Source organism: Musca domestica, unplaced genomic scaffold (assembly GCF_030504385.1).
Source record: "Musca domestica strain aabys unplaced genomic scaffold, Musca_domestica.polishedcontigs.V.1.1 9, whole genome shotgun sequence".
Taxonomy (NCBI): Eukaryota; Metazoa; Arthropoda; class Insecta; order Diptera; family Muscidae; genus Musca; species Musca domestica.
In genome coordinates, this window is record NW_026712435.1 from 18,857,627 (window position 1) to 18,884,102 (window position 26,476).

The 26,476-nt window shown below is 34.7% G+C and overlaps 1 protein-coding gene across 3 annotated transcripts in view; it reads right to left on the reverse strand.

The window, feature by feature from the left end:
• The window catches only part of LOC101893229 (capon-like protein), a 506,622-nt gene that overhangs the window by 91,537 nt on the left and 388,609 nt on the right, over positions 1-26,476 (reverse strand). For all 3 annotated transcript variants that reach the window (XM_059131885.1, XM_059131884.1, XM_059131883.1), the window contains exons 4-5: positions 12,911-13,006; positions 12,662-12,829 (exon numbers count right to left, since the gene is read on the reverse strand). In XM_059131885.1, the coding sequence (XP_058987868.1) occupies positions 12,662-12,829; positions 12,911-13,006 (264 nt within the window). The remainder of the gene's footprint in view (positions 1-12,661; positions 12,830-12,910; positions 13,007-26,476) is intronic.

The following is a 26,476-nucleotide window of genomic DNA, read 5'->3' on the forward strand; positions in this document are numbered from 1 at the left end:
TATATTATATTTATTTAGGTCCGATACGAAATGGAAAATATTGGCCAACTCCTTCGGCACCTTCTACATAGATGGTCAACAGTTTGAATAATCATAACAGAAGTCAAAATACTTTTAAATTATCGAACATTAGCTGAGGATATGCATCTGTTGGCAAAACAGACTGATACTTTTTAACTTGTCTGGATGCATATTATGGCTTTAGGGCAGTTATAATTTAGAACCGGAGGGAACTAATATATGTGAGGAATATTCAACTCTGAATCGATTTCCACGAAATTTGATGTGTCTCATCAAATCTGACTTCGATAGGGATTATATTAAAAAAAATTTTTGGAAAAATAGGGAACCGAACCATTTCGGGTTATCAGGGCCCACCCTACGTGCGTCCGTGATCTGGGAGTTATATAAAAATGTATATAAAATTTTTTGTAACCCCTCTAGGAGTCCGAAATGTGAAATTATAGCTGACTTCTAATCAGAAATGGGGTGTAAACCCGATATTTGTATGAGGTACTATTTGGCCGTTGCAAATGATTCGGAATAAGTAGAGATCGGTTCAGATTTGCATATAGCTCTCACATATATCCTTTTCCAATTAAAATACTCTAGAAGTATCTCAAATGTCGATTCATTTAAAAAACAATGCAAACACATTTAACTCAATAACTTATTAAGGAGACAGATGAAAAGAGCGAAAACAATCAACACGTGTATCTGTCTGAATCCCGAATCTCTCTAATGATGTTTTCTTCTTAAGAACGTTTCGTACACAATGTAGGAGCATGTTCTTAATATTATTTATTGTATTGAAGATGTACTAATTGCAGAAAATCAATAAATCCAAGTGACGTCACACCAACGTATTTTTCCGAAAAAAAACCAAGAGAAATAATAAACAAAAACAAAACGAATTATTTGCCAAAGTAGAATACGTAAAAACTGTATAATCAAATAATGGCTTAAATGCAATGAGAAACAAAAACAAAAAAAAAAACAATACATATTGTTTCTTTCATTTGGTAGGTATATTAAACAAAGTAACATATGACTGTATTCTGTGGTTTACGGAAGTAAAGTGTGTCTACACGCGGCAACTATTAAATACTAGATTGAATTTCCACTATTTTCAAGTGTTTGAATATTCATTCTGGCGTGGGGACATTATACAATTACAAGGTGGTATAGTTTTCAACTATTTCAGTACGGACTTAAGGTTATACAAAATATATTAAAATCAACGAAGTCAGTACATTCGAATTTAAGCCACCGATTTGCTTCGGTATCATTTCCGTTAGAAAATGTGTCTAATACTATCAGAATAAAGAATAACCGGATGTACCTTTATATTCGGGCTATAGAAGAACGTAGACTTATGCGGACATTGTTATGCCACAAAGGAAGAACCCAACGAGAACTTAATACCGAATTTCAAACAACTTTTGTTGAAACTTAAGCTCAAATCGTAAAAATACCGAATATTGGGAAAATGTGGACCGATGTCGCTTATGCAATTTTACCGTTTTCATAGAATTTTTATTAAACACGAATGATTTTGAAAAAATTATTTATTGGGGATATATTTGCTAAATAAGACATTTTAAATTGATAACATTTTGCTTTTCAGAAATCATATATAACGTTGGAATATCAAGTCTCAATAATTGTGGAGGATATCAGAACTTCCTCCCCCGAAACTCGAAAAAAAGGTTAGGTGCCAAAGTTTACAATATTGTTCTGATACCACCTAAAGAATAAGCAAATAATAGTCGTGATAATAGTTAACGATGGTCCAAACTTTTTATGTTTTTATACCCTACACCAAATAGTGATAAGGGTGTTCTGTCTTTGTGCGTTTTTTTTTTGTAACATCGAGAAGGAAGTGAGATAGACCCATAGTTACTCATGAGGATCTTCATAAAATCACTTTCTGAGTCGATTTGCGCATGTTAGTCCGCCTGACCGTCCGTCTGTCCATATATTATTGTGAACAAAATGCAGGCCCTATTGAAATTGGTGATAATCGGATCAGATATATCTTCAACCGATTTCGGATTAATTGTGCACCAAACGGCCAATTTCAGTCCAAATGACCAAATGAATTTTGGCACACCCGACCGAATTCAGTCTAGAAGCATATATATATATATATATATATATATATATATATATATATATATATATATATATATATATACAACACAAGAATGATATTTGGATTCAGATGTCAGATCGGTTCAGATTTGGATATACCACCCATATTTGGCAATCTTCAAACGATTTCGGGTTTATTGTGCATAATTTGAAATGACCTGAATTTTGGCCCATCCGACCGAATTCAGTGTAGAAGCATCAAATTTGGTGAAAATAACTTCAGATATATCTTTAGCATTATAAATTCAGACAAAAACAAGGGAACTGATGTCTCTTTCCGAAACCTAGGTATTCCCTGCCTTACTCCCTGGTAAACATTACCATCGTTCTCCACTAATAAACAAACGTTGTTTTTATAAAACCAGTAAAGAAAGTCCTAAAGTTGGGCGGGGTCGATTTTATGATACCCTACACCACTTTGCTAATTTAGTTGAGCTCCACATACACCCTATGATTATAATTATAATTTAAAATTCAAAGGACTAAATATGCCGAAGCATTCGTATCTTTTAAATTCGGACTTGTATTGCCCATTTGGTGCAAAATTTATTTAAAATCAGATAAAGATATTCATGGGAGCTATATACAAATCTGAACCGATCTCGATAAAATTTGGTAAACATATTTCTGAGCTGTATTTGATATATTTCCCTGAATATCGTTATTACGGAGTGCATATTACGGCTGTGGGTAACAAATACAACAAATTGGATGAACAATATATATATAGCTATATCTGAACCGATCTTCAACAAATTTGGCATACAACCTTCTAGACTCAATTCGGTCGCATGTGCCAAATTCCATCCCATTTGGGCAAATATTAGACGTTTGGTACACAATAAAAGGTAAATCGGACGAAGTTATATATATGCACAATAAAATGTAAATCGGACGAAGTTATATATATAGGAGCTATATCCATATTTGAACCGATCTCGATAAAATTTAGCAAAGGTATTCCTGAGCTGCATTTGATATATTTCCCCAAATATTGTTGTTACAGAGTGCATATTACGGCTGCGGTGGACAAACATAAAAAATCGGATGAACAATATATATGGGAGCTATAGCTATATCTGAACCGATCTTCAACAAATTTGGCATACTTATTTTCAGGCCTAATTTGGTTGTATGTGCAAAATTCCATACTATTCGGGCTGATATTACACGTTTGGTGCACAATAAAAGGCAAATCGGACGAAGATATATATGGGAGCTATATCTAAATTTTTACCGATTAGCCTCAATTTCAATAGGGTTCCTCCTTGGGCCAAACAAATGTTGTTTGGAAAATTTCATCTCAATCGGATAAAAAATGCGACCTGCATTTTGTTCACAAAAATTTATGGACAGACGGACTGACATGCATAAATCAACTCAGAAAATGATTCTATGCAGATCATCAAAAGGAACTATGGGTCTATCTCGTTTCCTTTTGCCTGTTACAAACAAATGCCCAAAGACATAATACCCTGACCACATTGTGGTGTAGGGTATTTTGCCATTTTGCAACAACAGAATGTTAGTTGGTATAAAAGATAAGAATGTCCCGTCAAATTTAGTGAAAATCGATTAAGAATTTCGAATATGCCTCCCTATGAAACCAAATTCAAACTTCCCTAAATCCTAATGTTGATAGGTGGTATGATCTACTTCAATTCGTAATTCCTAAATCTAATTGTGTATATGTGTCGGTAAACCCGGCTTAAACTTTCTAACTTCTTTACATTTATCCCATTGACTTTGTAGTAACCTTACATGGTCGTCCGAGTTCCTAAGGGCCTCACAACTATCTTGGGGTATAATCCTGGTATATCAAATTTTCTCCCGCCTAATTTAATTTGCCAAAAGTAATTTCTCACAAAACCGTTTTATTATATACCTTGGAAAATATACAGTTAATGAGGTTTAAGACTAAAGATAACACGTCAAATATGAGAGGTGACCACAGAGCGATGTCTGAGCTTTGCCATTGTTTTTGGCATTATTTCAGCAAATGTATGAATATTCAAATATTAAAACAAAAAAAAAAACATTTAAAAGAGTATGTTGTTGCAAAAACCGACTCACTAGAATACGTACATATTTATTAATCTTAAGTAAAGAAACGTGTGTAAGTTATATATAAACATTTGAATTTGTATGTATATTTTTGTAGACCTCAACTAATTAATCATTATTTCAGCGTATTGTCTATGTCGTTTTGCTACTTTTGCTTTAAGCGAGAGAGAAAGTGAGAGAGGAGAGAAATATGAACAAACAAACACACAAACAATTAAAGATAATATGGTGAGCAATAAGTATGCCGCTACAATACGACATCTTCTGTCCCGCTTTCAAATGGGAGGATTAGCTGTGGTAATTGTTATTTTGACCTAAGTTCATAAACAATAATTTGGGGGGTATTAAAGCGGATTAACGTTACCATGAATATTTATATTGTCAGCAAACGCTTGTTTCTAAAGGGGTTGAAGTTTTCAAATAGATATTTGAGGAGTCTGTCTAATTGTCGAAGAATTCAAAAAAATAATGCAAATTTAATCCCACAAATGTCTATATTTCAGGTTGTTCTCTTCAATACGGACATCGAATTACAGTGAAATTGAATAATGCTTTTTGGCATGTTACCCTAATATGTTTTGGCAGAGATGCTATTGGGATGGAGATTTGAACCACAAGTGGAAGCAATTACAAATAATGGGTTTCCAACAAGAGGTGTTACTGTGATATATTCTTCTAAAACACATTAAAATTCACATCACATATCAGAAAGTTTCACTCGATTCTCCGACAGACAAAAACCCTCAGCATTTGACTACTTGTTTATGTATAAACTTTCTGGGGGTCGTTCGAAAGTTGGGACCTACATATCCCAACTTTTTATATAAGATCTAATTTTAGCTCAGATATTTTTCTGTGCGATGTTAAAAGAGAACTTGATAATAAATTCGCGTACAATGGAGGGTATATGAAAAACTCCGTTTGCAATCCCTCGAGACATTTGTCGGATACCTTAAAAAAGTATATATATTTCTGATCAGAATAAACTTATAAGACGATATAGAGTCCACATTATTTAATCTAGATCTTTGAGATTTGGCATAAAGCTTTATATTATATGCAGGCTGGTATTGAAGGTATATAGTTGATTGGTTATAGCGCCCATATATCGCTACCTCCAGATTTTTGGTATTTTGAATGTTTCTGTCACAATTTCCAACCAAATCCATCTCTCTTTCTCTTTCTGCAAAAAATATTCGCTACTGGCCCAAAAATTTGTATAGACTCCATATAACGGAACCTCCTGATTTTCGGTATTTCTAAGGTTACTGTCACAATTTCCAACCATCGGGTTTTCGCTATTTGGGTTATTTTTAAACCCTCGGTCATATGGCGTTTCAGGACATTTGAAGTCGATCTAGCGATGTCTGTCTGTCTGGCTGGTGCGCACATTAACTCTCGAAGGGTGTACCCGATTTGATCCAAACCTGGTACATCGTAATAGTATTGTCAAACTTAGATCGAGTTCGGAGATGGGCAATATCGGACTAATACCTCCCACACAAAATGTCAATATTTTTAAGGAAAATAATTTACGACAAAGGAAGAGAAAGGATAATCCGATTTTGCTCCCACTTTGCGAATCCTCATATTAGCATCACTGCTAGGCCAGGCGCGAAAATGGACAATATCGATCCACTCCATCAATCCATCAATTTATAGGAATTTATGATTTGGTATAAAATTGGACATAAATGCTCGATTTCCTTCAAATTCTGCACAATCCTAAATATTGGTCTACATTGAAAAATGTCAGCGATGTCTATCCTCTTAGAAAACAAGATGCCCAAAAAGGGACTGAAATTACCAAAATTTGCCGAAATTAGTATAAACAAGTTGGTGTTGAGTGGTTCCGAAGGAGTGGGTCAGTATAATTTTAAAGGGTGAAGTGAAAAATCTGCAACCAACTTCAGACTGCTGTCCCTTCCAAGCCACTCGTCCGACAGATGTTAAAATTATTCCAGTGACAGCTCATTATATTGTATACAAACGTACAAAAGCATTTTGGTGAGCACTTTCCAGAGAAAAAAGTTATTCGTGATGGAATTCAAGCGTGATATTTGGCTGGAAAACCACAATTGGCTATCGTCAGAGCACTACAGCATTTAAAATCCGAATACATCTTTTGTGTCTCGTACCATTGCGCTTTACCTTGATACTGGTAGCGTAGCCCGGCGTCAAGGAAGAGGACTGAAGAAAACAGCAACATCAGCAGAAATGGTTCGAAGAGTAAAGATGCGACTTGATCGAATCCCGCGTCGCAGTGGCCGAAAAATGGCTTGCGAGCTGAACATATTGCAATATTCCCCTCCATATTGAAAAATGATCTCGGGGTAAAGCTATTCCAAAAAGTGCAAGAAATTACACCGCAACAGATAGAAAATAGACTCAAAAGAGCTAAAGAGTTGCTTCGCTTGGCCGAAAGTGATGCACTGCCGAATTTGGTTTTCTCCGATGAGAAAACATTCGTTGTCCAGCAGTTTGTAAACAAACAAAATGATCGTGTTTACTTGCCAAAGAGGTCAGCTGAAAATGTGCACCTTCGGTCGGCCACCAGAACTCAAGCGCCGGCCATGGTGATGGTGTGGGTCGCCATAACAGCCGATGGTCGCTCTCCGCTCGTATTAATCGACCATGGCATCAGAATAAATGCCGAATATTATCGCAAAAATATTCTGGAGGGTGTATTAAGGCCTTAAGCACGCAAACATTTTGTCCGCAGCATCAGAATAAATGCCGAATATTATCTCGAAAATATTCTGGAGAGTGTATTAAGGCCTTAGGCACGCAAACATTTTGTCCGCAGACCTTGGACATTCCAACAGGACTCAGCACCATTGCACTCAGCACGCGCCAGCCAAGAATGGTTACGAAATAAGGTTCCTCGCCAAAATCTCCGGATACCAAAATCTCCGGATACCAATCCGTTGGACTATTGCCTGGAGTGTTTTGGAAAGCAAGGTTGGGACTAAAAAATACCAAAGTGCCGATCACTTCAAGCAAGCGCTTCGCCGGGAATGAGCCAAAATATCGCAGAGCAACATTCGGGCAACGTGTGACGGTTTCATTGGCCGTTTGAAGGTCATAATTCGTGCCAAACGTGACCAATTCGAACAAATCTAAGCTTATTCTAAAATTTGATGCTATTTCCAACATTTTTTGCTTTCATTCAATGAAATTTAAAGAAAAATTTAAAAATTATAGCGTTCGACTTTGTTACAGTTTTTTTATCTCACCCTGTACATTTTTTTCTTAAGCAAAAATAATTACGAAAGTAGTCACAATAAGAAAAAAACAGAATTTCCTGAAACAAAGACATTATCTTTTCTTATTATTCGTTTTCTTGGAATTAATATTGCTGGCTGTGTGCACGAATGATTGGCGCGTTTAGCCAAACAAATGCCAGACAAATTGTCTATCCAATGATATATGAAATTTGAACGGCAAAATAGCCATCGATATATTAATTAAGGGTTTCCAAGAATTGTATTTTTCAATGCAAACGCAAACTTCTCTCCCTTGTCATAAATTTTATCTCGAATAGTATGTTTGAAATCGATCTTAATAATAAAATCAAAACCAGGACAATAATATAAAAACCAAATTTATTTTAGGCTCAGCGGCATTACTCAAGGTCATCGTACCTAAGTATCTGTACTTCCCCAGAGTTCTAATAGTAAACTTTATTGAAGCAATGACAATAAAATACGACTGCAGTAAAACCAAAGAGACAGCCGCCGTGGTCTGGGCCAAAGCAAATAACAGCATCATCAGCAGCCCACATCAAACAGCACATGTTTGTTGGATTACACCGCAATTGTCCATTGTTGAACAACAGCGCTGCGGTCTGAATAGTTCTTAGGATTTAGCCATAATAAAAATATGCTTCATGATATTTACGAGATAAATACATATACACATGCAGACACACACGAGTGTTGCTCGTGGCCAAGAGACGTCCATACAACTGCAACAACTACTATAAACAGTGCCATAATTTGCAACTGATTTAGAATTGGAATTGCTTGAAAGATTTACTACTTGGAGACTAGTATTCTTGGATTGTTATTTTTATTTTCGAAATGGGAAAAGACACACAAAACAAAATATAAAAATGAATACGGAAATGTTTTGTTTTTCTTTTATTTTCCACACTTTCTTAATCTGTATCTATATTAGAGAGCAGACAGAGAAAGAGAGGACCAAAGAGACAAAATGGATGGTCATATCTCAGTAATTGTCAACATCTATCCACAACAGTTTCCACGCAAGATGTTTTGGCCAAATTCACACGAAATTTAGGAATTTTAATTTAAAAATAATCCAGTTATATTTTTCCTTAAAAGGGAAAGGATATTTTCCTTAAGCGGGACAGAAAATAAAATGGGCCAAGTTTGAGCCAAATAACTCAATAAAGGGTACTGTAAACGAACTATATATATTCTGAATTACAGAGCAAAATTGCTTAATTTTCTTATTACGATGTAACCAGTTACGTCAGCAAATACGGATTGTAAGTTGAATACAAGGCATTGCCAAATGAAAACAAGTAAAAAAGCAGATAAGTTCGGCCGGGCCGAACTTTTAATGTCCTCCACCTTTAGCAAGGGACTTGACAATTTTCAACAAAAAATTCCGAAAAATATGGTTGAATTTTACACGAAGACGCGGACTTGCATAAGTATTTTTTGTTGTTGCAAAATGGTCATGCTTTATCCCTTTATTGTTGTTTTTATAAAAACAACGTTTGTTTTTTGTTGTTCAAACGGGAAACTTGAAACAATTCCGGTGAATAATGTAGCCAAAATCATCAAAATACCGAATAAAGGGAGGTATCGTTAAATGGGGACTATAAGAAGACGTGGACCTGCATACGAAATTTTTAGGCATAGGCTGTAACACACATTACAAACTTCGAATATGAAATTTTAAAAAATTCCGGTAAATAATGTCGCTTAAATCATCAAAATACCGAATAAAGAGAGGTACCGTTATATGGGGGCTATACGAAGACGTGGACCTGCATACGAAATTATTAGGCATAGGCTTTAGTACCTATTACGAACTTCGAATACGAAATTTGAAACAATTCGGGTGAATGATGTCGTTAAAATCATCAAAATACGGAATACCGGGAGGTAACTTTATATGGGAGCTATACGAAAACGTGGAATCCGTTCGAAAAATAGCGTGATTACAACAGACAGCCATACGGACAGACAGACTGACGGACATCGCTAAATCGTCGTAGAATTTTACGCTGATCAAGAATATATATTAACTTTGTAGGATCTATCATGAATACTTCGAGGCGTTACAAACGGAATGATAAAGGTAATATTAATGTTCCTAACGGTAGCGCACTGTAGGGCGTTTAACTAGTACATGGAACTATTGGAGTATTGGGGTGTGTAGGAGGCTTTGGAAATTCGTACTTATGTGTACTAAATTTGGTACTTATTGGAATTGTGGTGAACCGAGAAAATTTTGAAAAAAGATTTATATAGGCTTGTACGATTGAAGTATAGAGGTAGTTTATTTGGAGTGTAGAATTGTAGTATGTAGGAAGTTTTGCAAATGCGTACCAAATTTAGTACAAATTGGATTTGGGTGAACCTATAGTTCTGGAGTTCTGAAATTGAGAATTAAGTTTACTGTTGGAGTATAGGAGTGGGTTATGTTGGAAGTTTTGGAAATTCGTACGTATGTGTACTAAATTATATTAAATTAAGTACAAATGAAGTCCTGAAAGTTGAAATTATTTTTTGGAACAAGGTACTACAAGAGTACCAAAGCTCATCAAATTGGAAAAAATCAAGTATTGATTGTACGTGTAGTGTTAGATTCCTGAATTTTGGTGTTGGAGTGGGAATTAGTGTGTAGTGTTGAGATATGGAGATGGTTTTGGAAATAGTACGAAAAGTACTAAATGGTGCTAAAATTTGAATTATCGTCCATGATTCTCAGTCTGACACCAAGACTGAGAATCAACCCCTTGACAAAACGGTTGAAACTAGAATCTTAAAATTGCACGGTGTCTGTCTTGGTGTGTAGGAACGAAGTACCAACGGGTTTTTAAAAATTCGAACTTTAAGGTTGCAAAAAGTTCTAAAATGGTACAAAACTTTTAAAATTATTCGATTTGGTATTATGTGAGCGGATGGAGCTAAAATTGATTTGAGAATTAATGTTGGAAAGTAAGTTAGATATGAGAAAGTTGTTTCGGAAATGTGTACTAACTTCTCGAAGTTTACTTTTATTGGGAGAACAGATAGTGCTTGAAACCTGAAATTTGGTATTAAGGTCTTTGTTTATGTGTTGCCTGGACAAATGGAAGCAGTTTCGGATATGTGTGCTATAATTGTACTAAAAGTACAAAATGGTACTACATTTGGTATTGGGTGAAGGAATAGAGCTGAAATCCTGAAATTTGATATTTAAATTACTGGTGGTATCTGTGTTTGATATTTAGCAGTGGTTTGGAAATGTGTCCAATATTTGTACGAAAAGTACTAAATGGTACTAAATTTGGTATTGGGTGAAGGAAAAGAATTGAAACCGTCATATTTTATATTGATCTGTTGGCATCTGGACTCGAAATTTGTAGATTTTTCGAAAAGTACCAAGTGGTACTACATTGGGTATAAAGGTTGAGATATCTGAGGTTGAGATATGGTGCTGGTTTTGGAAATATGTACTATGTAGAAAAAACAGTAAATGTTACTAACTTTGGTATTGTGTGAAGGAATAGAGATAAGATCCTGAAACTTGATATAGATAACGCTGTTGGTGCCGGTTGTTAAGATATGGAGGTGGTTTTGGAACTGTGCACTAAAATTGTTTGAAAAGTATCAGGCGATAATAAATTGAGTATTGGATGAAGGGAAAGGATTGGGATCCCGAAATTTGAGATTGAGATCTCTGTTTGTATATGGTGATAGTTTTGCAAAAGCGTACAAAAATTATTTGAAAAGTATTAAATAGTACCAATTTTTGGTCACTGTTGGTGTCTAGGATGGAGGGATGTCGATTTTTTTTTGGATATGCCTACTAAAGTTTATTATTTGGTTCACCAATGATCGGTTCCATCTTCATACTAGACCTGGAGTTTGTAGAAATATTGAAATATGTGGAATTTGAAGGCAGACACTTCTTTCACATTTTATAAGAATTATGATTATTCAGAATTTTGAACCTTTGTGGGGGAGGTACCAGAATAAGTGACCCGATATTTTGCATCAGTTCTTGTGGTGGGAGAAATATTGAAAAGAATCAGAAGCTTATATTGCTTTTTGAAAAAGTGTTTATCATTAAAAATGTTGACCCTTTATGTGGGAGGTACCAAAAGGAATGGTCCAATATATTCCATTTTTACACCAAATTTCTTCAATCCCCGTGTTTTGTGATTTCACTGCTCTGGGTTACGGAGCTAAGAGTACAGATCATATCCCGAAAAGGTATGATCGATTATGGTTAATGTTGAAGATGTCATCCGATGTGATAATTCCCACCATAGGGCCCATAGAGAGTCGGTAGTCAAACACCTCAGCAAAGATCTAATTCAAATAGTAAGTACTCGTAGTCATATTATTCATTAGGCCTTGGACAGGATGGTCACGTTAATGAAACCAATTCGATTTTCCTTTTACTTAAAGATGATCTCCGAGGTCTTCTATCTGTTTTTGACCTATAATTTTTTTATAAGTAAAATATCTTTAAGGCATTCCCTTCATAGAAGATCTCTCTGAGGTTTTCTGTCTATATAAGAACGCTATGATAAGCTGATAAGCTTATACATAGAGCTTATCAGCTTATCATAGCGTTCTTATATAGACAGAAAACCTTAGAGATCTTCTATGAATGCAAGGCCTTAAAGATTTTTTACTTATAAAAGACTTTATACCTCTAAGGCAGTCTACTTCTAGAAAACTTTCCTCCTAAATTCCCATCATGTTCAACGATTTTTTTCTCACCTGAAATCAAGCGCAATTTTTTATCGGTCATTAAAATAACAGCACAAACATCTTTATAAAATATTCTGTCTACACTAAACTCTTAAGTTGTTGATATGCAAAAAAAAAAAAAAAAAAACGTTCATGTCGACATCTTGTGGACGGTGACTGCTACAACTACAACGAAACAGCAACGGAAGACCACTGGAACGCTGCCAATATAATTAACGAATAACGAATACAATGAGACTGAACATTACTTGTCTCAGGCAAATCCATTTACTTGGCGTCTACCAATGCAAAAATAACCCAAAAAAAAAATCACATGAAATTCTGCAAAAGTCAAAACCTCATTTATGTGAGATTTCATGTATAAAAATATACATTTATTTCGGAAAAATTGTAGGAAAAAACGAGGACGAAACAGCGGGGACCAACAGTGAAAGAGAAGAAACGACCAGACATGCAAAATTTCGTTCGCATACACTTACCTTTTTATGACTTTTAAAAACCGAACATTTAAATGTGTCCGTACTGGCATCTCGGGCAATATAACTAAATATTTTGAGATCACTGCTGTCGTGGGACACATAAAATATTCGATAGATGGGATGATTTAGTAATTCAATTTCCTCGCAATCATTGGTCCAATTCTTTTTCTAAAATATAACGGGAAAAGACGGGAAGAATACACATTAAAGGGATGATGTTTTTCCAAAAAGTTCACCAGTTTGACTTACTTTTCTCCTGCGCTTTTTCAGGACCACACGAACTCCATTAACGGAAATGTGTATGGTAACTTTGCGCTTTTTCAGATTTTGGACTTTGCATTCGTACTGAAACGGAAAGAATAAGGAAAAGCAAAAAATGAGAAAATTATTGTTTATGGCTGTCATTAGTGTAGCAAAAGTATAGTTAGTGTTGTTGTCGTAGTTTTCCAACTTGTTAAGCAAACAAATAACAATTTCCGTTGAATAGCTTAAAGTTTGCACTGTAAAAGTTAGAGCTGTGTGTTTGTGTGTGCTTATAATTGGTTTGCGAACACTGCTGTGATTTTTTTTATTAGTTACCTAATATGGTACATACAGGGTGAGATAAAAATACTGCAACAAAGTCAAAAGCCACAATCTTCATATTTTTATTTTTAAATTTTATTAAATGAAAGCAAAAAATTTCGGAAATAGCATAACATTTTAGAATAAGTTTAGATTTGTTCGAATTGGTCACCTTTGGCGCGAATTATGGTCTTCAAACGGCCAATGAAACCGTCAAATGCTGCCCGAATGTTGCTCTACGGTATTTTGGCCCATTCCCGGCGAAGCGCTTGCTTGAGGTGATCGCCACTTTGGTATTTTTTAGGTGCCAACCTTGCTTTCCAAAATACTCCAGACACAAAAGTACAATGGATTCCTATCCGGAGATTTTGGTGGCCATTGTGCGCTAGAAATGAAGCGAGGAACATCATTTTGTAACCACTCTTGGGTGGCGCGTGCTGAGTGCGATGGTGCTGAGTCCTGTTGGAATGTATAAGGTCTGCGACCAAAATTTTTGCGTGCCCAAGGCTTTAATACACCCTCCAGAATATTTTCGCAATAATATTCGGCATTTCTTCTGATGCCACGGTCGATTAATACGAGCGGAAAGCGATCATCGGCTGTTATGGCGGCCCACACCATCACCGTGGCTGGCGCTTGAGTTCTGGTGGCCAACCGAAGGTGCACATTTTCAAATGACCTTTTTGGCAAGTAAACACGATCATTTTGTTCGTTTACAAACTGCTGGACAACGAATGTTTTCTCATTCGACACTTACGTCCAAGCGAAGCATTTCTTTAGCTCTTTTGAGTCCATTTTCTTTTTGTTGCCGTGTAAGTTCTTGCACTTTTTGGAATTTCAATGGCTTTACCCCGAGCTCATTTTTCAATATTTGCCGAATGGAATATTACGATATGTTCAGCTCACGAGCCATTTTTCGGCCACTGCGACGTGAGTTTCGATCAAGTAGCTTCTTTATTTTTCGAACCATTTTTGCTGATGTTGCTGTTTTATTCCGCCCACTTCCTTGTCGTCGGGCTACGCTACCAGTATCACGGTAACGAGCGATGGTACGAGACACGAATAACTTTTTTTCTGGAAAATTCTCACCAAAATGCTTTTGTGAGCATGTAAACAATATAACGGGCTGTGAATGGAATAAATTTAACAGCTGTCGGACGAGTGGCTTAGAAATGACAGCAGTCTAAAGTTGGTTGCAGTTTTTTTTATCTCACGCTGTACACTGTGGGCATGCCGGGTGGTATTTGTATTTTTTTTTTTTTTTTTTTTTTGTAAATTTGAAAATTGTGTAAAATTTAAACATAGTTTGAAAATCCAAAAAAAGGAATTTTCAAAGTTAAACACAGTGAGTTAATGAAAAAAAAATATTTTTCCAAATTGTCAATGGATACGAATTTAGCGTAATAGCCATTTCAAAGTCATATCATGTCATTTATAGCAATGATATTTGGAGGATACATCTTCTTCGTCTATATCTATAAAAGAGGAAAATGTTTGTAGGTTTGATTGTTTGAAATTTATATACTCAAAAGCCGCTGAACAGATTTTCCTGAAAAATTCCAAATATATTATCACATAGCCTGAAAGTAACATAGGCTATATAAATATTAGAAATTCCATTTGGTACTGGAGATATAGCATCAGAGCGGAGGTACCTTCGAAATTTTAAGATTTTGTATGCACATATATATTAATTGGTTATATATAAGCCTTCAAATTTGGATTGTGTCACGGAATTCGGTAAAAAAATAATAATTTGGAATGTGTAACGGAATTTGTTACAAAAATAAATTTTCCAAATTATATTGAAATCGGTTCAAAGAAAAATATAGCTTCCATACATATTTTCGTCCGCTTTCATGTATGCACCAAACACGCTACGTAGCTCCAATTTCAATGAAATTGGGAATGAAAAACGGAATTTGGTACAAAAAAATAGCAAAATTATATTGAAATCGGTTCAGATTTGGTTATAGCTCCCATATATATTTTTTCGCCCGATTTCATTTATTTGATGCACCAAACACACTATAAATCTCTAATTTCAATAAAATTTGGAATGTGTGACGGAGTTTGGTCTAAAATTCCAACAGTAAAAAAGTACACAAGAATTTATTTAAGACTACGATTATCAAGGGGAAGTAGGTTCATATGTATTGCTATATATACTTTGACACAGCCAAAAATAACGTTTTTAGACCCTAGGTCTCTTTGGACGTTTCAGGGCATTTGGAGTCGATCTAGCGATGTTCGTCGGTCTGTCTGGCTGGCTGGTGCGCACAATAAATCTCGAAAGAAGTATGCGGGTTTGTCGAAACTTGGTAGAACTTAGACTATTGTCAAACTTAGATCGAGTTCGGAGATGGCCAATATCGGCTCACTCCTCCTTCTACCTCACCCACAAAAGGTCGAAATGTTCAAAAAATATTTTACTGCACAGAATGAGAAAGGACTTATCCTTTGCATATCCGAATATTTAAATTAATGCTAGGTCAGGTGCGAAAATGTACAATATCGGTCCAATCCATCAACTACCTCCCCCACAAGGGTCAACATTTTGAATAATTATAACTCTTATAAATTGTGATATAAGAGTCCGATTGTCTTTAAATTACACAAATCACAATAATTTTTTTTTAGCAAAAGATCTGGTGTGAAGATGGATCAAATTAAACTCATCATAATATTTTTATTATCCCTAGATCTGGTGTGAAGTTGGGATATATCGGTCTAACCTTTCTGGTACCTCCCCCCACAAAAAGGTCAACATTTTGAATATCCAAAAGCTCACAAAACGCGAAATTAATCTCCGATTTCATTCAGACCTGGTACATCTCAATATTTCTGACAACACAGGGTATGTTATACAGATTTTAGAGATCGAACCATTCATTCTTGTACCTCCCCCACAAAGGGTCTAAGTTTTGAATAACCAAAACGATTCTAAAATCCCAAATTTCACATGTCCCATTATTTCTACTAACATCTGTGAAGATGGGATATATCAGTCTACCCCTTCTGGTACCTCCCCCACAAAGGGTCCACATTATGAAACTCATAAAACGCGTAATAATATCCGATTCTATTCATTATATTCTATTCAAACTTGCCACATCTCCATAATTTTTTCAACACAAGATCTGTTATAAAGATGGTAGAGATTGGACCATTTCTTCTGACAACCCCTCCACATAGGGTTCAAGATTAAAAAAAAAATAAAAAAGGTGTAACTTCGGCCGGACCGAACATTGAATACCCTCCACCATTTGGAAGGAGCTTGAAAAATGTCAAAAAAAAAACTTCAAGACGTGGACCTGCTTACGAAATTTTGTCATAGGCTGTAGTACCCATTACGAACTTGAAATACCAAATTTGTTACAATTCCGCTCAACAAATCATCAAAATACCGAATATCGGGAGGTGCCGTTATGGGCTATAAGAAAACGTGGACCGACATGGCCCATTTACGACATCGTTAGATCGTCTTAGAATTTTACGCTGATCCAGAATATATATACTTCGTAAGGACAATTATAAATTTTTCTAAGAGTCACAAACGGAATGACAAAGTTAATATACGCTCCATAGAATGGTGGAGGGAATTTTAATTAAGAAAATCAAATATATGAAAAACGTATGTGGAATAGTGTTTTTCTTCATCTTGCAAATGTATGTTATGTTAGAAGGTCAATATTCACAAAAGCCATAAGGTAGCCATGTTGTGTGATTAAATTTTAATATTCCAAATTTTATTAAAATCAAATTTCTATTCTCGTAGATAAATTAATTTTACATACAATAGTTTCCAAGCACTTCCTACAAAAATTAAATCATATTTTTGGCATAAACTTCATATTCCCGGTTAGGTCCTGTTTACGATTTCCTGCGGTATATTTTTATTTAAATATTTCCTAGGGAAATATTTACAACATTTGTCGCAGCCATTTATCTTTATTACGCACCGGAAAAAATATAAACAAAAAGCTTTACAAAACTTGCTCCCTTAGAAGGAGACTAAAGTAACCACAGTAAAGATTATCACATCCATTTTATAAACGAACTTGACTTTATCATCGCCATTTAGCTGTCGCTTTAAATAAATTCATGATAAATATACCAACATCAGGCACAATTTAAAGTTTGGCGAAAAGTGAGAATGGGCGTAGCAGTGATTATGCCACCCCTGATGAATTACAAAGAAATACCTCCAGCAAGCCCTCATAGAATTTGTGGTTATGACAATATAAGTACTGTGATAAAATATGGTATTTTATGTTGGGTTTGCCTAAAACAAGGTCTGAAAAAAACAAGCTAAATTGTTTAAAAATGACTTTGGGAATTTATGACAATATAGCTACGCAGAAAATGTAGCGGAATGAGTAAATGTACTTTATGATATTTATTGGAATTGAAAGAAATTTCCAAGAAAATCGTCTAACAAAATTGTTCATGCCTCTCTTCTCTTTTGGTTTGAAATATTACTAAATACGTACGATATACTGTTATTGTCTTTTATTTAAATTTAACTCATTTTGACGTCACATGGAAGGTTACAGTGAAGTAATGCTATTTTTAGTGTCATGCACTATTAAACGTACCAAATCGGAAAAGGCTCATTGAAGAACACATACAAATAGAAAGTTATTGAAAAAAGTGAAAACCCCAGATCCACGTGTTTATTTGAATTCAAAGGCTAGTTCACACGTGTTTCAGTTGTAATTCAAACGATTTTAGTTGTGGTTCATAAGATTTGATGCGATGTGCCAAGTTTAGACTATATCGACTACTTCCTTCACTTTATATGAAATATGTGATAATCTTTAGAAAATGTTGAAATGTGCGCGAGGTACCTGATGTTGTAGACCGAGGTATTCTATTTTCACACTTCATCTAATACAGATAAAAATACTGGTATGGGCAAAATTACAAGAAAATCCAACATTTATATCCAATTTTACTCGAAATCATAAGTTTCGATAAATTTCCGTATTCTTCTCAAATATTTAGATATAGCAAGTTATAAAGAATCTCGCAAATAAAAGTATTAAAAAACCCTTTTTGGTGAAGTACCAGAAGGGGTTCGCAGATATATTTCATATTCACAACAGATATTGTGTGAAAATAATTGGATGTGTGAAATATGAGGAGAACCGGATGCTTATTTCGGATTTTATATTTGTTTTGGTTATTCAAAAAGTTGACCCTTCTTCGGGGAGGTACGAGAAGGAATGGTCCGTATCTACCATCTTTATAACAGATCTTGTGTTGATAGAAATATTGAGATGTACCAAATCTGAATAGAATCGGATGGTAATTTCACTTTATGAGCTTCATGGTTATTCAAAATGTTCATCCTTTTGTGGGGGAGGTACCAGAAGGAGTGGACCGATATATTCCATCTCCAGACCAGGCCTTGAGTTAATAAAAATAATGTAATGTGTGCAATTTAAATACAATAGAACTCTTACACCACATTTTATAAAAGATACAATTATTCAAAATTTTGAACTTTTGTGGGGGAAGTACTTGATGGAGTGGACCAATATTGTCCATTTTCGCACTTGACCTAGCACTACTGCAATTTTTAGGATTTGCAAAGTTTGCACAAAAGTCGAAGGAACATTCTCTTTCTATGAGGTAAATTATTTTCTTTGAAAATTTGGAGTTTAAAGAACGTCATAAAATGATTTGAAATTTTAATCAATTAATTTTGGCCTCCTGGGGAAGTGCAAGAAAAAATGTATCCACATATTCCATGTTTGCAATTTATCGGAGACTTATATGAGACTAACAAGTGCCTACCACTTCGTCAGCGAAAAGTCCATTTTAAAATTTTAGATTCGTACCAACAGCTTGTGTTTGGCCTTTGTTAATCAAAACTTTATACATTGTTTTAAATATTTAGACCTTCAATGTTAGTTATATTATTCAAGTTTTTCCTTGTCCGGAAGGAATAATAGGAAAATGTTTACCTTTTACACCAAAAAATTCTCAAAATCTTCCTTATTCAATTTTACCGTGAAGGATATTAGTATTACCATCACAGAATCAACACATATCCAATTTTTCTGTCCAAAATCATGTCATCGTCTACATATGTAAACCCCAGAAAACAACAGTGCCCTCAATATGAAATTTCAGAATTTCAATTCACTCAATAACAAATTTAAGAACATTTAGGCATACCCAAAAGAATCTACACCTCTTCATCCAATTATAGTACGCAATTCCAAAATCACAACCAGATAGCAACATACCTCAATGTCAAATTTCCACACTCCAGCTCTATTTCTTCACCCAATACTGAATTTAGTACCATTTAGTACTTTTCGAACAAATACAGTACGTATTTCCAAAACCACCTACACATAAACTACAGACACCAACAGTGACATCTATATCAAATGTCGAGATCCCAGCTCTATTCCTTCACCTAATACTAGATTCAGTACCATTTAGTAGTTTTCGCACAAATATAAGACCCATTTCCAAACCACCGCCAAATCTCAAACACAGATACCATCAATAGTCTAAATATCAAATTAAAGAATTTTATGCCTATCCCTTCATCCTATACCAAATATAGTACCATTCAGTACTTTTCGTACAATTATAGTGCTCGAATTTAGTACATCTACCATACACTCCATCAGTTACTCTCATTCCAAATTTTAGAATTCTAGCTCCTTCCGATTGTCCAATACAAAGTTTTAAATTTTTAGTACATTTCACTACTTTTCGTACACTTTTAGTACGAATTTTCTAAATTCTTTTTTTCTTTTTTTTTTTGGAAAATCTTTTTTTTTGTGGGCGATTTACTGGAAAGAATAGTCCGATATTTTCTATTTTCAGGCTTTCTCCAACGTAGACAAAAATATTGGTGTAGGAAGAAATGAAGAAAATCGTACAGTGATTTCCCACTTTTAGGTTGTTATAATTATTTAAAATTTTAATATTTTGTGAGAAAATGGCAGGAATTAAGAGTACCAATATTATCCTTTGTCAAAAGTGACCTAAACCACAATCGGTCGACATTTTCACTCCATCAAGTGCCTCCCCCACAAAGCGACAACATTTTAAATAATTATAACTCTTATAGAAGGTGATGTAAAAGTCCGATTGTCTTTAAATTATACACATCACAATATTTTTATTAATCCAAGGTCTGACGTGAAGATGGGATATATCGGTCCAATCCTCCTGGTACCTCCCCCACAAAGTGTCAAAATTTTAAATATCCATGAAGCTCATAAAACGGGAAATTAATATCCGATTCCATTCAGACATGGTACATCTCAATATTTCCATCAACACAAGATATGCTATAAATATGGTAGAGATCGGACCATTTCTTCTGGTATCTCGCGCATATAGGGTTCAAGATTTGAAAAAACAAAACGCTTAAAGGCAGCAAAGTAAACATCCAAATCTCTTTCGCATAAAATTGGATATAAATGTTCGAGTTTCTTGTAATTTTGCCCATACTAATATTTTTATTCGAATTAGATGAAGTATGAAAATGGAATACTTCGTACGACTATATCTAGTAACTCACGCACATTTCAACATTTTCTAAAGTGAAGAAAGTAGTCGATATAGTCATTTAGGTCCGATGCGAAATGGACAATATTGTCCTATTCCTTCGGAACTTATTCTATAGCGGGTCAAGAATTTAAATAATCACAACAGAAGTCAAAATATATTTAAATAATCGAACATTGGCATACCCTTAGCCAAATCAAAATACCGCATATCGGGAAGTGTCGTTATATTGAGGCTATACAAAGACATGGACCTGCATACGAAATTTTTTGTCGGAGGCGGTATTACCCATTAAGATCTTCCAATACGAAATTTGAAACAATTCCGGTCTCTAATACCATAAAAATACAGAATATTGGGAGGTACCTTTATGTGGGGCTATACGAAAACGTATATAGACATGACTAATTTACGAACTTGCCAATAGTCAGGCAAAATACACATTTGTGCAAAATTTTAGTCTTCTATCTCAATTCATTTGAAATATACCGTGATTAAAATAAATAACCAGGCGAATTTAGAATTTTACGCTGATCAAGAATATATATACATTATTGGGTCATGAGTATCTCGATAAGTTACATACGGAATGACAAAGTTAATATACCATCCATAGTATGGTGGAGGGCATAACAATTTAAGCTAGTAATAAGACTGGCATAAGACTTAAGGTCTTTTACTTGTTTTAATATCTTTACATTTTTCTAAATCAGACTTTTCTCCATTACTTTACCATATTATTTTCTGACATTATCAAGGATAATTTAAAGCTAATTTTTTTCCACATAGAAAATATCCAAGTCTTGTAACAAAATAACATACAATAACATTGTCCTGGGAAACAATGATTGCTAATTATCCTGATGGCTATCTATTGCTACACACATCCGTATATTGTTAATTTTGGGAAAAGTTTCGAAACTGAAGACAAAACTTCACTCTTATATATGAATATAATGAGTATGGTGTTGTGAACGACAATTATTGCCATGTTAAGAAAACTACCAAAGTTTTGCTGGCCACTAATAGCTGTTTCCCCCATTGTTTGTGGATCCTTGAAATTATTTTGACACACATTGTAATTATTTGTTAATAAAAATATTTGTTGCTGTTTTATCCACAGCAAGGACTTTATGTGGCACAAACATTTAATTGAAATAGAAATTCATATGCCATTTCTTTGCCGGTTGTTAAATAAGTTAGGGAAAAAGTAATTATGGTTTTATATGCAGTTACTTAAATGTTATTGCCAAGGAAAGGCCAATACTCATTCAAACAGGCAGACAGACACAACACCAGGCCAACTGAAGCCAACAGATGTTGCAAAGCTTAATTTTATTACCCTTCATTATCCTTGTGAATTAGGATCCTGCTTCATGTTGATGAGAAATAATTAAATGAATGGTTGCAAATGTATACATATTTATCTTATTTTTACAAATACATAGATACTAATTTATGTTTATACACAACTACTCGAACATATGTTGGAAGATATTTTAGACTTAAAAAGCAATTCAAAAGGACTAAATAAATTAATACTTAAAAAGTTAAAAAGGTCATGTCTTTGTGTAAAATATATATGTAAAATAGTGATAAATATGTCATGCTGTGTGTATCTTAGAAGTTTGTAAACAAGAAAATATAATCTGAGCTTGTCACACAATTTAAATTTGTAATACGGACAATTTTTTTTTCTTTAGGGATTAAATGTTGATAGACGTGTTTTATTAAAAGATCGCTTTTAAAAAATTCCAATATATGGATAAATAATGACATGAATTAGAATATAAAATTTTTTTTAATTCCTGCTTTCAAAATTATTCTGCATAAACCTATTTTAAAGGACTAGATCCATGTTTCAATAAAGAAAATTCACCACTTTACCAGCTAGCACGTTCCCTGAAATGCTCCCACACTATTATCATGACAATACGATGTTAGTGAAGCGTCTCAAAACTAGCTTCATTTATATAACATTTATAATACCCTAGAGAGGGTATATATCATATGATACGGTCAAAACGTGCCTAGTCGAAATAATATTTTTATCAACCCAAGGTGTGGTGTTAAGATGGAATATATCGGTCCGCTCCTTCTGGTAACTCCACCACAAAAGGTCGAAATTTTCAAAAAAAAAAAATTGCACAGGAAGAGAAACGATAATCCGATTTTGCTCAAACTTTATAAATCCTAATATTTGCGCCAGGTGTGAAAATTGACAAAATCGGTCCATCAAGTACCTCTCCCACAAAGGGTCAAAATTTTGAATAATTACAACTCTTATAAAATGTGATGTAAGAGTTCGACTGTCTTCAAATTTCGGACATTAACATATTTTTATTAACCCAAGGTCCGCTATCTCCCCAAAAAGGTCGAAGTTTTCAAAAGAAAAAAATATTTTCTGTACAGAAAGAGAAGAAATCATCTGATTTTGCTCCAACTTTCCAAATCCTCATATTTGCGTCAGTTCTAGGTCAGGAGTAAAAATGAATAATACCGGTCCACTCCACCACAAAGGGTAAACATTATGAATAATTATAACTCTTATAAAATCCCAATATTTTTATAAACCCAAGATCTGGTGTTAAGATGGAATATTTTGGTCCACTCCTTGTGGCATTTTGAATATTGATTAAGCTCTTAAAACGCGAAATTAACATCCGATTCCATTTAGACTTGGCACATCGGAATATTCCTATCAACACAGGATCTGTTATAAAAACGGTAGAGATCAAAATTTTGAATAACCAAAATGTTTATAAAATCCGAAATAAACAATCGCTAACTTGTGTCGAAAGTTAGATAAAAGTATTGACGATTGTGATCCCTTGTACGTGAGGTACCCCAAGGGGTTCACAGATATATATCATCTCCACAACAAATATTGTGTTAGCAAAAATGGTTGGGATGTGTGAAATTTGAAGAGAGTATGATGCCTTATTTGCTTATTTTTCAAAATGTAGACCCTCTGTGGGGGGAGATACCAAAAGAAATGGTCCGAACTTCATGAATATTCAAAATGTTGACCCTTTGTGGGGGAGGTTAACCTTGGGTTAAAAAAAATTGTGATGTGTGTGGTTTGAAGAATATAGGACTCTCACATCACATTTTATAAGTGTTATAGTTAATGGGGGAGGTATCAGAAAGAGTGGGCTGATATTGTCCATTGTCGCATCTGACCTAGAACTGATGCAAATATTAGGATTTGCAAAGTTGGAGCAAAATTGGATCATCATTTCTCTCTCTCTGTGCAGTACAATATTATCTTTAAAAAAATCGACCTTTTGTGGGAGAGGTACCAAAAGGTGTTGACAGAAATTGCCCATCTCCGAACTCGATCCAAGTTTGATAATAATATTACGATGTACCATGTTTGGCCCAAATCGAGAGTTATCGTGCATACCAGCCAGGCAGATGGACGGACATCGCTAAATCGACTCCAAAAATTGTCCTGAAACGGATTTGGTGAAAGAAACGTAGGGTCTAAGACCGTTATTTCGATGAGGCACGTTTTGGTCGTATCAAATGATATATATCATCTCTGACCATTTTGCGTAGTGTATAAAAAGATCTGCTAAAAAATTTGGCTAAATTCACAAAAATACCAAATATTCAGAGGAACCGGCTAGCGAGCAATAAAAGGAATAATGAGTCTATTCCAACAGTCTCCTGTCACAGAAGATAGAACCCATTACAAACTCTTCATACTAAATTTTAAACGATTCGAATGTTTAAAATATCAAATTTAGAAAAGTGCAGAACATGAGGGGCTATAGCAAAATGTGAATCTATATAGGCAATAATCGGAACCAGGAGGTAGAAGCCGTTGCGAATCTTAAGTACCGAATTTCTGGGCGAGGTACAGTTATATGGGGGCTATAAGAAAATTGGACCTATATTGACCACAGTTAAAAACGTTATGTATCGAATTTCGGTAAGTACCGTTACATGAGATCTACAGGAAACCGTGGGACTACATGGACAATGTCACAATGCCACAAGAAGTAGAACCCGTTATAAAATCTATGAACTGAAATATAATCAATTCCATTTAGACATGTGGTTTAAGTTCCTAAAATATCGAGAAATACTGTTATATGGGAGCTATACGAAAACGTGGACCGACATGGCCCATTTACGAACTTTACAAATGTGTGCAAAATGTTAGCCTTCCTCCAAAGATAGCGTGATTACAACAGAGAGACGGACATTGCTTAATCGACTTAGAATGTTGTTTACGTTAAAAATATATACCCTGTTGGTTGTAATATGAGTATTTTGAGGAGTTACCAACGGAAGGACAAAGTATATATACCCTCCATAGTATGGTGGAGGGTATAACAAATTAACTGCTCTAATTGACACCATCCAATTGTAATTGAAAATTCATTTCCTAATCATCAACTTGATTTTTGATATTTCAAAAAGCGTATATATTTATTATACCCTACACCACAAGGTGGTCAGGGTATTATGTCTTTGTGCATTTGTTTGTAACAGGCAAAAGAAAACGAGATAGAACCATAGTTCTTTTTGATGATCTGCATAGAATCACATTCTGAGTCGATTTATGCATGTTCGTCCGTCCGTCTGTCCATGTATTTTTGTAAACAAAGTACATTTCGTATTTATTGCCCTATCCAGATGAAATTTTGCACAAATCATTTGTTTGGCCCAAGGACGAACCCTATGGAAATTGGAGATAATCGGTCAAAATTTAGATATAGCTCCCATATATATCTTCGTCCGATTTGGCATTTATTTTGCACCAAACGTGTAATATCAGTCCGAATAGTATGGAATTTTACATGTACGATCAGATTGGACCTGAAAATAAGTATGCCAAATTTGATCGAAATCGGTTCAGATATAGCTATAGCTCCCATATATATTGTTCATCCGATTTGTTATTTTTGTCCTCCGCAGCCGTAATATGCACTCTGTAACAACGATATTCAAGGAAATATATCAAATACAGCTCAGAAATATCTTTGCCAAATTTTATCGAGATCGGTTCCGATTTGAATATAGCTCCCATATATAACTTCGTCCGATTTACCTTTTATTGTACACCAAACTTCTAATATTTGTCCAAATGGGATGGAATTTTGCACTTACGACCTAATTGAGTCTAGAAGCTAGTATGTCAAATTTGGTGAAGATCGGTTCAGATATAGCTATAGCTCCCATATATACTGTTCATCCGATTTGTCATATTTGTTACCCACAGCCGTAATATGCACTCCGTAACAACGATATTCAAGGAAATATATCAAATACAGCTCAGAAATATCTTTGCCAAATTTTATCGATATCAGTTCCTTTTTGGATATAGCTCCCATATATATTTTTATCCGACTTCAAATTAATTGTGCACCAAATGGGCAATACAAGTCCGAATTTAAAAGATACAAATGCTTCGGCATATTTAGTCATTTGAACTTTGAATTATAATTATAATCATAGCGTGTATGATTGAATTCTCCCATTAAAACTTTTAATTGTTATGTGGAGCTCCACTAAATTAGCAAAGTGGTGTAGTGTATCATATAGTCGGCCCGACCGACTTTAAGACTTTCTTTACTGGTTAATATGTTCCTATGTCTAGAAAAAATAATCTTAGACACTGCAAGGCACTCAAAAATATGCTATGCGAAAAATATATAAAATAATTTAAAATTTATTAAATATGCTTGCCATAAATTG